This window comes from Phasianus colchicus, chromosome 10, assembly GCF_987193195.1.
Source record: "Phasianus colchicus chromosome 10, bPhaCol1.hap1.1, whole genome shotgun sequence".
Lineage (NCBI taxonomy): Eukaryota > Metazoa > Chordata > Aves > Galliformes > Phasianidae > Phasianus > Phasianus colchicus.
In genome coordinates this window covers 5986631-5999919 of record NC_143445.1, presented here as the reverse complement: position 1 = coordinate 5999919, position 13289 = coordinate 5986631, and the positions used below count along the sequence as shown (strand labels likewise).

Genomic DNA, 13289 nt, shown 5'->3' with positions numbered 1-13289 from the left:
CCCAGTCTTAGAGCACAAATCCAACCCACACGCAGACTCACCCACGTTATGAGCTTTGGGCTTCCTGGATCCCCCCCCGCTCCCACTGCCCCTTAAAGAGATACTCAGCTGCTCCTCACCAAGCTCCAGCTCTGAGTCATGCTGCTGTGCCACACTTTGACCTTAAAAAAGCCACCTCCAAATCACTGCTTGGCAAACTCCTTGGAAACGTGACTTGTACCAGCTCATGGACCAGATGGGAAAAGCAAAAGAACTCCAGGTTTTGTTATTTAAAACCCCAGTGATGACTAAGCCAGCTGGGTGTGCGGGGAATCTGACTCACTGTGTTTTTAACACTTGGGGTTGATGAGATGGGAATTCATTGCTGCTGCTCCCCAGCAGCAAATCATCACATCCCATGTGGAAGCTGGCTCTGGGCTGGAGCAGAAGCTCCCAGGCTGTGCTCATGTCAACACTCCATCCTACAACACCCCGTGTGTGTGCTGGTGGACCCTGACCTGAGCCCCATGCAAGGCATCACTGGCCCCACAGGAGGAGGACATGGTCCTGGGTGCCAATTTCTCAGTTGAACGCTGCACGTAGGGAAAGCCCTCGGGGTTTGTACTGCACTGAGAGCTGGGCTTCTAGGGAATGATGTAATCGGGGACCCAGGAAAGCCCTCCCAGGTACCTCCTCCTCCCCTAGCTCATCCTGGTCTGCAGAAGTTCCCTCCTCCAGGCTTGACTCCTTCTGTCCCTGCCATCCTGCAGCTCCAGGCTCTGCAGTCAGAGCCCCCCCCAGCCCCTTTGCAGGGGGTCACACCGCCCCTGGAGGCTCCAGGAGTCCTGAACTGGAGGCCTGGAATGCTTAGGGGACTCCGGGTTTCAGGGCATCGGCATAGCAGGAGGAGGTCCCATCCTCATACCTTCCCTGCAGCCCCTGCTGGTCCTGTAGAGCCCAGGGATGACCAAAGAGCCATGGGGGGGGGAGAGGTGGGGAGGTCATGGACCAAAGGAAGAGCTTCTAGTGCAAGTAGAGCAGCTCCAGTAGCCACAGCCTGTGGGGGATGCAGCAGTTTATTTGAGCTCTGGTTAAGCAAAAGATGCCCCCAGATAAAGGCAAGGAAAAGCATCCCCAACCCTGTGCAAAGGGGTGCACAACCAGCATCAGACCGGGTGGTGGATGCTAGTGATGTGCTAACACACATCTCCAAATCCCTTTGAACAAGTGCCAATGTCAGGGTAGCCTGCCCTGCCACCTGCACCATGCTGGCAGTGACACAACACCTGCCTGCCAGCTGCAGCTGCAGCACATATCCATGGCGTTGCAGGATGTACACACATTGCTCAGCCTGCAGACACAGCCTGCAGCCAGACACAGAGTGTGGGGCAGCATTAGGCCCATGGGCCCTGGCACACCGTGGCCCCAAGCACTGGGCAACCAGAGCCAGCCTGAAGCCAGCATTTCCCCAACTTCTCATACATCATTTCCTCCCAACACCATGCACCTGATCCTGCGGCACGTGCTCCGCTCAGGCTTCTTCTCCCCCAGCTTTGCACAAGCTCCAGCCACCATAGCAGAGCTCTGGGACCCTTGGCTGGAGATGGCTGACCTGGGAGCTCCTGTCCTTCTGTCCTGTGGCACGCACAGCCCCACGGGTACTGCAGCTGTCCCCAGGCTCTCAACGTGCCTCGGTCCGTCCTCACCTCAGTGGCCAGCCCACTCCCATCCTGGCAAGGAGCAGAGTGTGCCTCGGGCACCTCAGGTGGTTTTCAGCTTGAGCACTTTGGAAAGGGGCTCCTTGGCACTGGAGTAGAGGAGGTAGGAGCCCTCTGTGGTGTTAAATGCCTCCCAATCTCTGCAGCCAACAGTGGGAAGGCGGTGAGCTGCCACGAAGCCTTCGTAGCCTTGCCACCTGTATGGGAAGGACAGTCAGCTGGGGGCCTTGCACCTTCTTCCATCATCCCACAGTGGTTTGGGGGTGGGAGACACCCTTTGTGCCTGGAAGCCTGGCAGAAGTGGGGAGCACAGGCAGCAGGATCCCCCTGTGCCCATTCTGTGCCCTCTCCAGACCATCCATCCCCTTGCTGTACCCATGTCCCCACACTGCCCCCAGACACATCCCAACTCCTGGGCTGTGCCAGGTTTGGAAGAGAGTTCACCCAGCCCCAGCCATGCAGCAGTACCTGTAGATAATGCTGTTAATGGAGAAGGTGAAGCCATCAAAGGAGTTTGCTACCACCAGAAAGTAGTCGTCTCCCACCGAGAAGAACTCCCAGTCCAGGGCACTAGAGGATGAAGCAGGCAGAGGTGGGTGAGATGTGCTCAGCCCACACTGAGCTCTTGCACCTGGCCATCCTATCCACATCTCGTGCTCCTCCAGCTCCACTGGGATCTGCTGCCCAGGACCTGTCTCCCATTGCCCTCCTCCTAGTCTCTTTGCACAGGTGGTGTGCAATCCCACATGAACCCTCCAGGAGACCCCTATATATTTTGGGGTGTTCAGGGGAAGGCCATGAGCAATACCCCAGCTCCTTGCACAGGTACCTGTAGGTGAGGAGGTCCTGGAATTTGACAAACATCTGGGCAGTGATGTTCAGCTCATAGATGGAGGAGTTGATGGCATAGAAGTTAGAGGGTGCTGGAATCCTGCTGTCATAGCTATGGCTGTTAGCCACAGCCAGGAAGACTCTGTCCCCAATGTGGAAGACCTCCCAGTCAGCAGCCCCAAAAGTCTGTGGAGAAAGAAGCCACCTGAGAAGCTGTCATGGACATGGACTAACATACGTGATGCAAGTGCTGGGAAGCAGTGGGACCTGCTGGAGGGGCAACAGGGAGATGACCTGCTCTTAAGCCCCCAAGGAAAAAAGATTCATAGAATTCAGAGAATCATTAAGGTTGGAAGAGACCTGTAAGATCATCAACCCCAACCCACTCCACCATGCCCACTGCCCATGTCCCTCAGTGCCACATCTCCGTGACTCTGGAACACCTCCCGGGGTGGTGACCCCACCACTTTCCAGGGCAGCTGTGCCAGTACCTCACTGCTCTTTCTGAGTTTTCCCTCATATCTAAATTCCCTTGGTCAGTGCATTGCTGCCTTTCCAGAAATCTAAGAGGATCAGCCTCTGAAATTATTCCCCCGCTTGTCCCAGCCTAGAGGAGGAATGGAGAAGCAGCATTTGGCTGGTAGATGACCTTACCAGGATGGACTGGAAGAGTTGGAAAGAGCCACTGAGCCAGATGTAGATGTGAGAATAGATGTTTGTGGATGTGCCATTAAACGTGTTGGCCACAGCCAGGAAGGAATAAGGCCCAATAGCAAAAAATTCCCAGTCATAGGCTCCAGAGGTTGGGATTGTCTGGTTGGTTTCAAAGAGTCCCGTGCTGGGGTTCCACCTGTATATCACACTGTCTATGTTGTGGTTATTCCCTGAAGGAAACAGAGATGTGCAATGAAGAACATCTGGTTTGCAAGAGAAACGAGACTCAGCCAAGGGTCTGACTATACAGTATTTCAGCTCTGGAGGGAGTGAGGGTGGTCCTTAGCCCTGCTTGATGTGTGTGCCCCCCAGAGGGCCCTTCTCTGGTGCCAGTGGAGCTGATGTCCAGCAACAGGCTGGTCGAGGGCCCAGACTAGGCTTGGACTGGTTCTGAGAACAATGGCTGGGTACCTTCTCTGTGGTTGACCACTGCAAGGAAAGCCTCTCCCTCAATGACAAACGCCTCCCAGTCCCTCGCGCTGTGCGTGGTGATCCTCTGATAGGTGACGAACTTCTCTTTCCTGTGGCTCCACTTGTATATTACAGAGAACTCCTGCCCCTTGTCATTCTGCTCAAAATTTGCCACTGCTAGGAAGATCTGAAAAAGGACAAGGCAGGACACTTCAGTTTTTCTCCATTTCAGATGTGGCCCTGAGCATTCTGCAGGCAGCACAAAGTGCCCCAGAGACACGGTGGGGTCTGCAGAGACCCATGGAGATGGGGCAGGGATGAGGCTTTGCTCTCATTGGCCTCCACAGCTGCCCAAGGCTGGGCTGAGGACCAGTACTTTCATGGCAGGTGTGGCAGCAGCAGCCCACCCAAGTGTCCCAAGCAGGGTGACAGCGGTGCCTTGGAGCTCAGTGGGGACAAGGATGCATAGCTGAGTGTGACACCATGCTGGGAGGGTCAAGATCTGAGCAACAAAGTTTCCCACGAGGAAAAGTTGATCAAATTACAAAAACAAAAATCACAGCTATAATAATCAGAGTCATGATGATAACGGTGCCCTGAAAGAAAATATTTTCCAGGCCAAAAGAACTCCACTGCTTTTGGCATTTTGGGCTGCTTCTTTCATGTAAAGCCCAAAGACACACTCAGAAAAAGAAGGGATTTGGTTTTCTTCTAAACTTTCTCTTTGGAAACAAATGCAGACCCAAACCCCTGACCTGAGCATGGCTCCAGGATCCCTCCAGGTGGCTCTGTCTCCCACGGGCCTGCCAGCTCCCCCCATTTCCTTTCCTCATGCCCTCACCCAGCATTGCTGCAGATTTCCCAGCCCCTTGGAAGCAGACAGTGCCCTGGAGGAAGCTGGGCGAGGAAGCTAATGTTGGGCACCTGATATTTGGTCCAGCCCTGAAATAACCTCCCAGGTAGCCTCACCTTTTTGCCTATGGTGAAATACTTCCAGGACTGAGCTTGGTAGGTGGGGATGTTCTGGTAGAGCACAAACTTCCCATCGGTCCACTTATAGATGGCTGATCCAGGGGGGCTGTGCCGGTTGGCAGTGGCTGCAAACAGTCCAACCCTCGGGATGGTGAAGACCTCAATGCCCATCGTCTCAGAGTTGGTCACCAGGTCCTGGTATTCTTCCACGTAGTCCAGCCGCTGCTTGACTGGGAGACCACAAAAAGGAGTCAGGTTCAAACTCAATAGCCCTGCAGTTGGACTCAAGTGATCCCTGTGGGTCCCTTCTAATTCAGGATAATCTATGAATGACTGGAGCCCTTTTTGCAGGGCCTGGTTGCCCCATGACTTTGTGCAGCAAGGCCACCACAGCTGGAAGGACACGGGGTCATTGTTATTATTGGAGACATTGGTGTCTCCAGTTGTGATGAGCACAGAATCACAGAAAGGCTTGGGTTGAAAGGGACCTCAAAGACCATATAGTTCCAACCCTGCTGCAGCACCCCCAGCGTGGGTGACACAGCTCTCAGTGAGCCTGGCTGTCCTGCCTGGGCAGACAGACCTGGGTCCTGCCCCAAGGCGCTGGCGTGGTGAATCCCTGGCCCTGGAAGAGCTCCCCCTGCCCCACAGAGCTGGGTGCTCACAGCATGAGGCTGATCATTACCTTCCAGCATGGAGATCCAGGCACTGCCGTCGCAGAGGTACAGCCCTCTCCGGGAAGCATTGAACCAGAACTGTGCCTTCTCCTGCTTGGTGCAGGGCGGACGGGACCCAAGGGTCACCTTCATGTTGGTTCCTGGGCACAGATGGAACAAGGTGGGTACCCTTAGGATGGATGATAGAGGAAGAACTGGACGTGCCACTCTGATGGGCATCAGGGAACAGGGGGACGGCATCCCGGCCTCAGGCCAGAAACCTGGCTGCTCACACCCCCAGGAATCAGCAGTGTGAGCCCATCACTGCCACGTTACCCAGGGACATCAAATCCCATCTCACCTGCTGGACCCCAGTCCCCTTCTCCCTGCAGCTGTGCCCACCACCTGCCCCGGTTCCCCTACCCTTCCTTGTCTTCCTGAGCTCAGAGCAGCCCACAGCTCCCTACTGACCGTGTGGGTACTTCAGCACCTCGTTGCTCACTGCCTTCACCGGGACGTCCTGGAGAACCGCAGGGATGGAAAGTGCTGTGGCTTTATAGTTCAGGGCTGTGCAGATGCGAGGGGTGGCATCGGCTCCTGGCAGCAGGACGAGCTGCCGCAGCAAGCCCTGCAGAACGGGATGGGCAGCATGTCCAGTGGGACTGAGGGACGGGAGCTGCAGGAATACATCACCCGAGCTTCCCACCAGAGGCCCATTCACTTCCTTCCCCCCTGGGCTGCATTTTTCAGATGCCTGTTAGGTACCAAAACCTCTGCCCTGGGGCAATGTAACAGCTGGCAATGCAGGTGCATTGGCACAGGCTGTGTGAGCCGCAGGTGACTTTCCCTGCCACCATGTTTCCCAACCACCGGTCGGGACTGGACATAACCCTTCTATCAGTAAGAATGGGCCATCAGCTGCTTTGTGCCTCCGAATGCCACCAGCCGTGCCAGCAGCCTAACAGAGGTGCCCCCACTGCCACGTGTGGGGTCCCTGCCCGGGGACCTCCATCCCACAGCCATCCCGATGCCCACCAGGACCCTACCGTGAAGAAGCCTTTCCTCCTCCTCCTGTTGCCCAGGTAGAAGCTGGCTCTCCTCACCGACAGAGAAGTGGGAAACGGCGTCTCGACCACCCTGCGATGGGCAGAAGGCAGCATCACAGCAGGGCCGGAGGAGAACCCCGTCTGCTGCATCCCCACAGCCCAACCTACACGTCCTTGGGGAGGCCGCAGTCCACCGACAGCGAGAAGGACGGTCCGGAGACGGCCAGCACCAGCGTGTGCCAGCGGCTGTCGGCCAGCGAGACGTTGCGGAAGGTGACGCGGTTCTGCCAGCCGCCGGCGCGCTCCGGGCTCCAGAAGAGGAAGTGCAGCTTGCTGGGCGAGTAGCGCAGCCCCAGCAACACGCCGGGGCTCTCCTCTGCCATCAGCGTGAAGATGTACTCGTTCCTCTGCGGGAGGACGCGGCGCTGAGGCCGACACGCTCCACGCCCAGCCTCGTGCCCAACGCAGGGCCAGGCCCGCCGGCAGCGCTCACCTTGGTGGGGACGGCCAGCACCCGCAGGGTGACGATGATGGAGAACTCCTCCGGGAAGCGGTCGCAGTGCAGGAAGAGGCGTGAGGCAGGGAAGGCCAGGGCGCGGGGCCTCGAGGCGCGGAGCTGGAGGCCGCTCAGCCCCTGTGCCTGCAGCACCCGCACGCCGCGGGCCGGCCCGCTGCCGGGGAGCAGCTCTGCCAGCACGTCCAGCGGGCGCAGCTCTGCGGGAACACGGGCGGGCAGGGTGACAGCGGCCCCAAATGCAGGCTGCCAGCCGGGCACGGGCTCTCCCGGCCCAGCCCTGGCTGCACACATGCACACGTGCTTCCCTGGCAGAGCCTAAAAACCCTCATTAAGTAATTATCCCTTTTCCCAGAGGAGAAAACAACACGCGCAGCCCCGGGGCATCATCCAGATGGAAAAACTAGCAGCAAGAGACAGAGCTCTGCTTGCACACATCTGGGAAGCAGCAGCTCCTGATCTGAGCCATGGCCCTACGCTCGTCACATTTCCCATCGACGGGCTTTGGGCTCCTAACTGTGCTACAGCCTGGACTGTCTGGGCTCGGCTGGCCAGCACACGTAGATGCTTTCCTGCTCAGCCTACAGTAGGGAACCTGCATCAGTAGATTGGACTCAACGACCTCCAGAATTCCTTTCCAAACCCTATGATTCCCCCCCAGTTCTGGGGGGAAGCACAACCTGCCCTGGGCACCTCGCTTCAGAAAGGATCAAAACAAAATACACGTTTCCCACTCCACCCCAGCAAAAAGCACGGGCTGAGTTCAGTCCTGGGTTTGCAGAAAGGTTTCAGCCCCAGGATGAGCCTGCAAGTGGGAAGAAGGGCTGGAGGTGGGCTGGAGGCTGTGCCCACATTCGGCAGCTAAGGACACGACCTCACCGAGGTGGTTTCCTGTTGGAATCAAAGCCGTGAGTCCCACTTTCCCTCCCACATCAGTTGTTGCTACCGATCACAGGTCCCAGTGGTTCGAAAAGCAGCTGGAAGCAGTTTCACCCCAAGACAAGCCATGAGCACACCGAACCTGGGCCCAAGCACCTAAAAACCAGAGATGGGACAAAAATGTTCCAAGACATTTTGCCACCTGGAGGATGTAGGATGCATCTTTCACCCAGAGACTCACACCACCTGTGCACCCCAGCTCCGGGCAGAGGCTGGTGATATGCCCTCATGGGGCTCACCACAGAGTGTGCTTCCCAGGGTCTGTCCTGGCAGCACAGGAGTCCTGCAAGATATCCCAGCACCACCAATCTCTGCAGCTCCTGCCCGCACCGCCGGCCCCATCTCCTACCTGTGCAGTGCTGCCAGCTCCTGCCACCCCCGCCGCACGCCCACTGGAGGAGGACAGCCCAGAGCAGCAGGGCCAACATGGAGCTGCCTTGGGGGTGCTCAGCCCTCTGGGTGCTCTCGCATCGTCTGTCGGAGCAGGGCTAAGGGCCGGCTCTCCCTGCCCCTGCGTGGGCACTGCCCGGCTGCAGGCTGTGCTGGGCTGGCCGCGCTGCACAGACATTTAAATGGGAAGACGGCGGTGGGAGAGGAGGAGCCCCGTTCCTTCAGAGAGCTTTTATCTTGTGCCCAGCCCTCTGGAAGGCGGCTTTTGGGAGGGATTTTTTTTTTTTTTTTTTTTTTCTTTCACTTCCTTTCAGTTTTGGTGATTCATTTTTCTGAGGTCATATGGGGGAAGGCAGGACATGGGCTCCCACAGAGGCCAAGGTGGGCACCATGCTTCCTCCAAACGCACCAGGCTGTCAGCAGCAATTCCAGCCTGTACTGAGCAGATCCTCCAGTTTGCTATACCCTGCTCCAAGAGCCAGACCCTACGAGGGACATTTCCCTCCCTTCCAGGTGTTGTTTGGTCACTCTGCCCACTGCCCAGGGCACAGCTGCCAGCCTAGGGCTGGGCATCGCAGCTGGACCTGCCATGGGGAGGGCAGGGACGTGCCAAGTACCAGTTCAGAAACCCTCGAGGTTACAGCGCTCAAACAGGAGACAGCAGTGGAAAAACTCTCTGCGCAATGCGAGCGCTGTTTGGTTCCTCTTGCCACAAAGCAAGTCACTTCCATCCTCCGAACAATTGAAATTAGCTCCCCCCACCCCAAAGTTTTCCTGCAAGGCAAACTGCAGAATGGAAAGCTGACGGCCAGCACAAAACGACAGAACATCAAGAAGCAAACCAGGACTTTTTTGGAGACAAACCACCAAAGGTGCACATGCCAACACAGCCCTCGGCCCGAACCTTACAGTGACCACTGTGCCCCACAGCCCTGCAGTCACTTCATGTGGCAGTGCTGCACACATGCGTCATGATAGCATGGCCTGGACAGCTGGCAGCATGTGGGGACATGCGTCAGCAGCCAGATCTGTACGTGCTGCCCAAACACCAGCAGGGAAGGCTCCCCACCAGCACACAGCTAACACTGGGGACTTCACTGACTAAAACACCACTGGCAGCCAAGGAGGACACCAGCAGATCCAAGGTCACAGCCCATCTGTTTCCTGCAAAAGCGGAGAGATGCAGACATGTCAAGAGGTGGGAGAACAAACCTCACGTGCTTTTGGCAGACAGGGCTGGCCGTACAGCTTGACGTTGAAGCTGGTGAGGAGAGGGACAGCAACAGCCCCAAGGGGTTTTCACTGTTCTTCAGCTTGGGAACCTGTAGGTGATGTGCCCTGGGGAACCAACCTGAGCTGTTAAACAAGGGCTTGGGAGCATCTATGCCCGTGGCTGTGCTCAGCCCAAGACCTGCTCCTTGTCCCAGCAGCACTAGCAATAGGGCTGCAGAGCTATTCCTAAATACATGAACATTCTTGTGCTCACAAGCAACTGAGAGAGGATAGAAAGAGACAAACAGAGGAGATGTTTGCCTAGTTCCTATGGGTTGTAAATAAAACCATGTGGCAGTTCTGAACAAAACGATCCTTGGACTTCTCCCAAAAAAGTTGGGCCATCCCTGGATGAAGAAAGGTTGAGAAGCATGTCTGTGGACAGCACATTTCAAACAGAGCTCACAGAGAACAGAGTGAGAAGGACACCCGCATCACCGCAGGGGTCCTGCCCACAGCCTAATTGCTCCCTGGGAGCTCCGGAGGGACTCAGCACCAGGTCCTTCCCAGGGACCATAGAGCAGCCCAGCGAGGATGGAATGCATGGGTTTGCTCCTGGCTGATGCTCCCAGCAAACATGAGAGACAAATTATCACATGGGAGCAAGCAGAAAACCCAGTGCTGGCATCCCCCTTCCTCAGCTCTGCTCTTTCTTCTGAGTCAAGATCCTTTCCCACGTTCCCTGGAGCAGCTGCGGCTCCCCAAGGCCAGCCCTCAGAAATACCCACACCAGTAAACCTGTCAGCAGCACCCAGCGACCGTGGCTGCCATTAACCCCATCCCCAGTTAAAAAACTTCATTCCAAAATTTCTGGGAGGGGTTCTGCCACAAAAGTTTTGGCGAAGGGCCACGTGGATTGCAAAAGGCACCATTTTTAGGAATTGCCACTGCAAAATCACAAAGCGCTCTGACTGCATGCCTTGCCACCAGCTCCCAGAGGCAATTCCTGTCCCACCATCCCACCCTGCTGCAGCACCAGCACCCCATGGGCTTCCAGAGATAGCAGCCTCCTGCCCTGCATGGGAAGCCCTCGGTGTTGGCCTTGCAGCAGGCAGCCAGTGGGTGACAAATGGATGGAGAAACTAAGGCAGGGAAACCCCAGGACTTGTGCCCACATGCCTGGGACGTTCTGTAGTTCTGAGATGCTCCCTGATCCTACACTCACCAGCCCTACCAGCAGCTGGAGATTCCCCAGCCCAGGCACCAAACATGGTCAGAGCCACTTCGCTCTGCTGCTGCAAGAAGACACCCTGCCCTGTGCCAAAGCAACTCATGGCCCAGTTGCACAGCTTTCCCCATGGACAGCTCATATTATTGTTAATGATGATTCAGGCTTTGTCAGCTCAAGCTTAGGCAATAGCTGCCCATGTTTACAGGCCAGTGGCAAGCACTGCCCGATATCCAAACACACTTCTTGGAAGAAGGCTGAGGGCAGCATGGTGCAGGGGCAATGCACTCTGCCCACCCGCACAGCTCCTTCTTCCGCAGCATCCGGGGAGGGAAGGGAACAAAGAAGGAGAACAATTGCTATTGTTTCTGCAGACGTTCACAGGGCTGGTTCCGCTGCTGCCCAGAGACGCCGGCCACACAGAGGCCCTGCCACGCTTGGAGCTGTACTGATGGCAGCTTCCATCCCCATCCCAACCTGCTCACAGAGCTTGGTGTGGAGCGCCAGGGACCCAAGGGCTGGGCAAGCTGACCACCAGGCAGCATTGGTCCTGAGCTGGCCCGATAGAGAAACCCTATTGGGCCATCGCCAGTAGGCAAGCATCCCACATGCTATTCAGATTCTGCAGGGCCTCCTGAGGCTTGGCTGTACCACCAGGTCCAGGAGCCTCCTGCAAGAAACGCCCAGTCCTGGAGAGCCAGAGAACGGGGCAAGCCTTGCCCCCGCATGAGATTTCACCCACCTGAAGTTGTTGTCACGCTAGCCCAAATTTGGGTTGCAATTTGCCAAATTGTTTTGGCATGGGAAAAAAAAAAAACCTGCTTTGGGGCAAGACAGCTAACCTGGCCGTGGGCGGAGAGACTGCCAGCACCCGGCCCAGCATCCAAGAGCGTGGGTGCCCCACACCTCCCGGCATGCTGCATCTTGCAGCCTGCTGCTTTGAACCCACCTCCTGCAGCCCCCAGCCTCTCAGCCCACAGGTGCCCGGTTCTGTGCAGCAAGGGGAGGCTGGAGCTCACGCACGGCAGCTACCCTGTAATAAACCACTGTCCATATCATTACCATTAATTATATATTAACATACCCCATAATCTGAGCTGCTGCTGCAGTCCCATCCCAGGGTGTGAGCTGCTTTCAAAAGCCAGTCACAGTATGGGATTGAGTCAGCACAAAATGTGTCATCTGATTCAGGTAGTGGCGACAGACCCAGTGCTAAGCATCTTCATCCTGTTGGTCTGTCAGCCACAGCCTGTACCCAGAACGATACGATGCAGTGCCCTACAAGTCGATGGTGAGTGGTCAGCAGCCTCAGGAAGAAATACTGCAAGAATTGCTGCTGCAAGTCTGCCCTCGTGTTAAACTGCTCTATGTGAGTAAGAAGTGCTCAGTATTTAGAGGTCTTGTCGCATAGTTTGCATCTTAAAAAACAGTTAAATAGCAAATATATGCTGAATCTAACAACTCCGTCGTGCTCCCCTGATCTCCAGCTGAGGCCACGCTGCAGGTGGCTGTGCCTCTCTGCTCTCCCCGAGGCAGAAGGCACACAGCATCCTTCCCAAGATACAACACAAGTCAGAGGAAAGCAAGAACCTTCCAGAGATGCAGAGCTCCATCCTGAAGGCAGCACACCACCTTTCTTCCATTCACATCCAGCCAAAAAAAAAAGCAGGAGAGCACCCTCTTGATTGCTCTGCCCTGGAGCTGCAGCCCTTTCATGTGGTTCCAACGCCTCTCCCACAGCAGTTTGCACTTTCAAAGAACTGTGTGCATGCACACACACACAACACAATTACTGAATGGCTTGCATCCCACTGTGTGTGTTCTGACACTGCTCCTTTTGCCAAGAAGAAAAAAAGCACACGCATGTATATGTACTCATACACAAAGGCTCTCGAAAAGACACTGCTTGCATTTTTACAGCTCTGTTGAAGCCTTTATATACAGATAGATAGATATAAGCCTAAGGCAAATATAACCCACAGAAAGAGTTTGTCTCTTTTTTTTTTTTAATCTTTAATACTTTGCTTGCATGCGTAACACCTGTAGCATTCTGACACTCCCCAAGGAATGTATTTTATAGTAAGTGTTGCAGGCAGAAAAAAAGGCAATGGCTCAGAAAATTATTGCTACTGGCTAGCATTACACACCTTGTTAGCGTGAGTACTCTTTCAAGGAGAGGATTAAGCTTTCAGGGGAGGCTATTGCAGCATCCAAGTGGCAGCTTTACAAGCAGGAAGGCCGGGGTGTTCCCCAGCCACAAAGAACAACTGCCTGTGCATGGAAACTCTCAGTGCAGGCTGTGCTGAGCTCCACTTGAGAGCTCTGTTTTGGGGCACTGTCCAATTCCTCCTGAGAATCACCAACTAATTGTCCTTCTCCAATCTGGTATCGGCACTCTCGGGATGATACACAGCAGCTCATGATTCACCTGTTGCCATAACAAGGCGTTTCCAAGCCCAGAGACTTAGATCATCACAAAACCTTTGTCAGAGGCAAACTGAGTCACATCTGCTGGCTGCCAGATTTTTAGTTTTCTTTGAAATATCAAGTGATTGCCATCACTAGAGACAAGATACTTGCCTGGAAAGCCCCAGCAACTGCATCAAGTCTTTCACATCTCTAAAGCATCCCCAGTGTTTTACTTGCATTACCACAAACTCTTCCACCCCATTGGCCCAC

General features: G+C 55.5%; 1 protein-coding gene across 2 annotated transcripts; it reads right to left on the bottom strand.

The window, feature by feature from the left end:
• Positions 1-88: 88 nt before the first annotated feature.
• Positions 89-12509, bottom strand: TSPEAR (thrombospondin type laminin G domain and EAR repeats). Of its 2 annotated transcripts, XM_031596451.2 has the most exons (12): positions 8130-12509; positions 6821-7041; positions 6496-6734; positions 6328-6418; positions 5753-5909; positions 5311-5442; positions 4623-4855; positions 3654-3840; positions 3183-3412; positions 2527-2714; positions 2166-2267; positions 90-1894 (listed from the first exon to the last, which is right to left on the bottom strand). In XM_031596451.2, exons 1-12 carry the CDS (start codon positions 8206-8208, stop codon positions 1741-1743), a joined length of 2013 nt encoding a protein of 670 aa, XP_031452311.2. In that variant the 5' UTR covers positions 8209-12509; the 3' UTR covers positions 90-1740. The 2 variants fall into 2 exon arrangements, with proteins under 2 accessions (XP_031452310.2, XP_031452311.2); XM_031596450.2 differs by having other exon boundaries at positions 89-1894; positions 6821-12509.
• Positions 12510-13289: the final 780 nt, after the last annotated feature.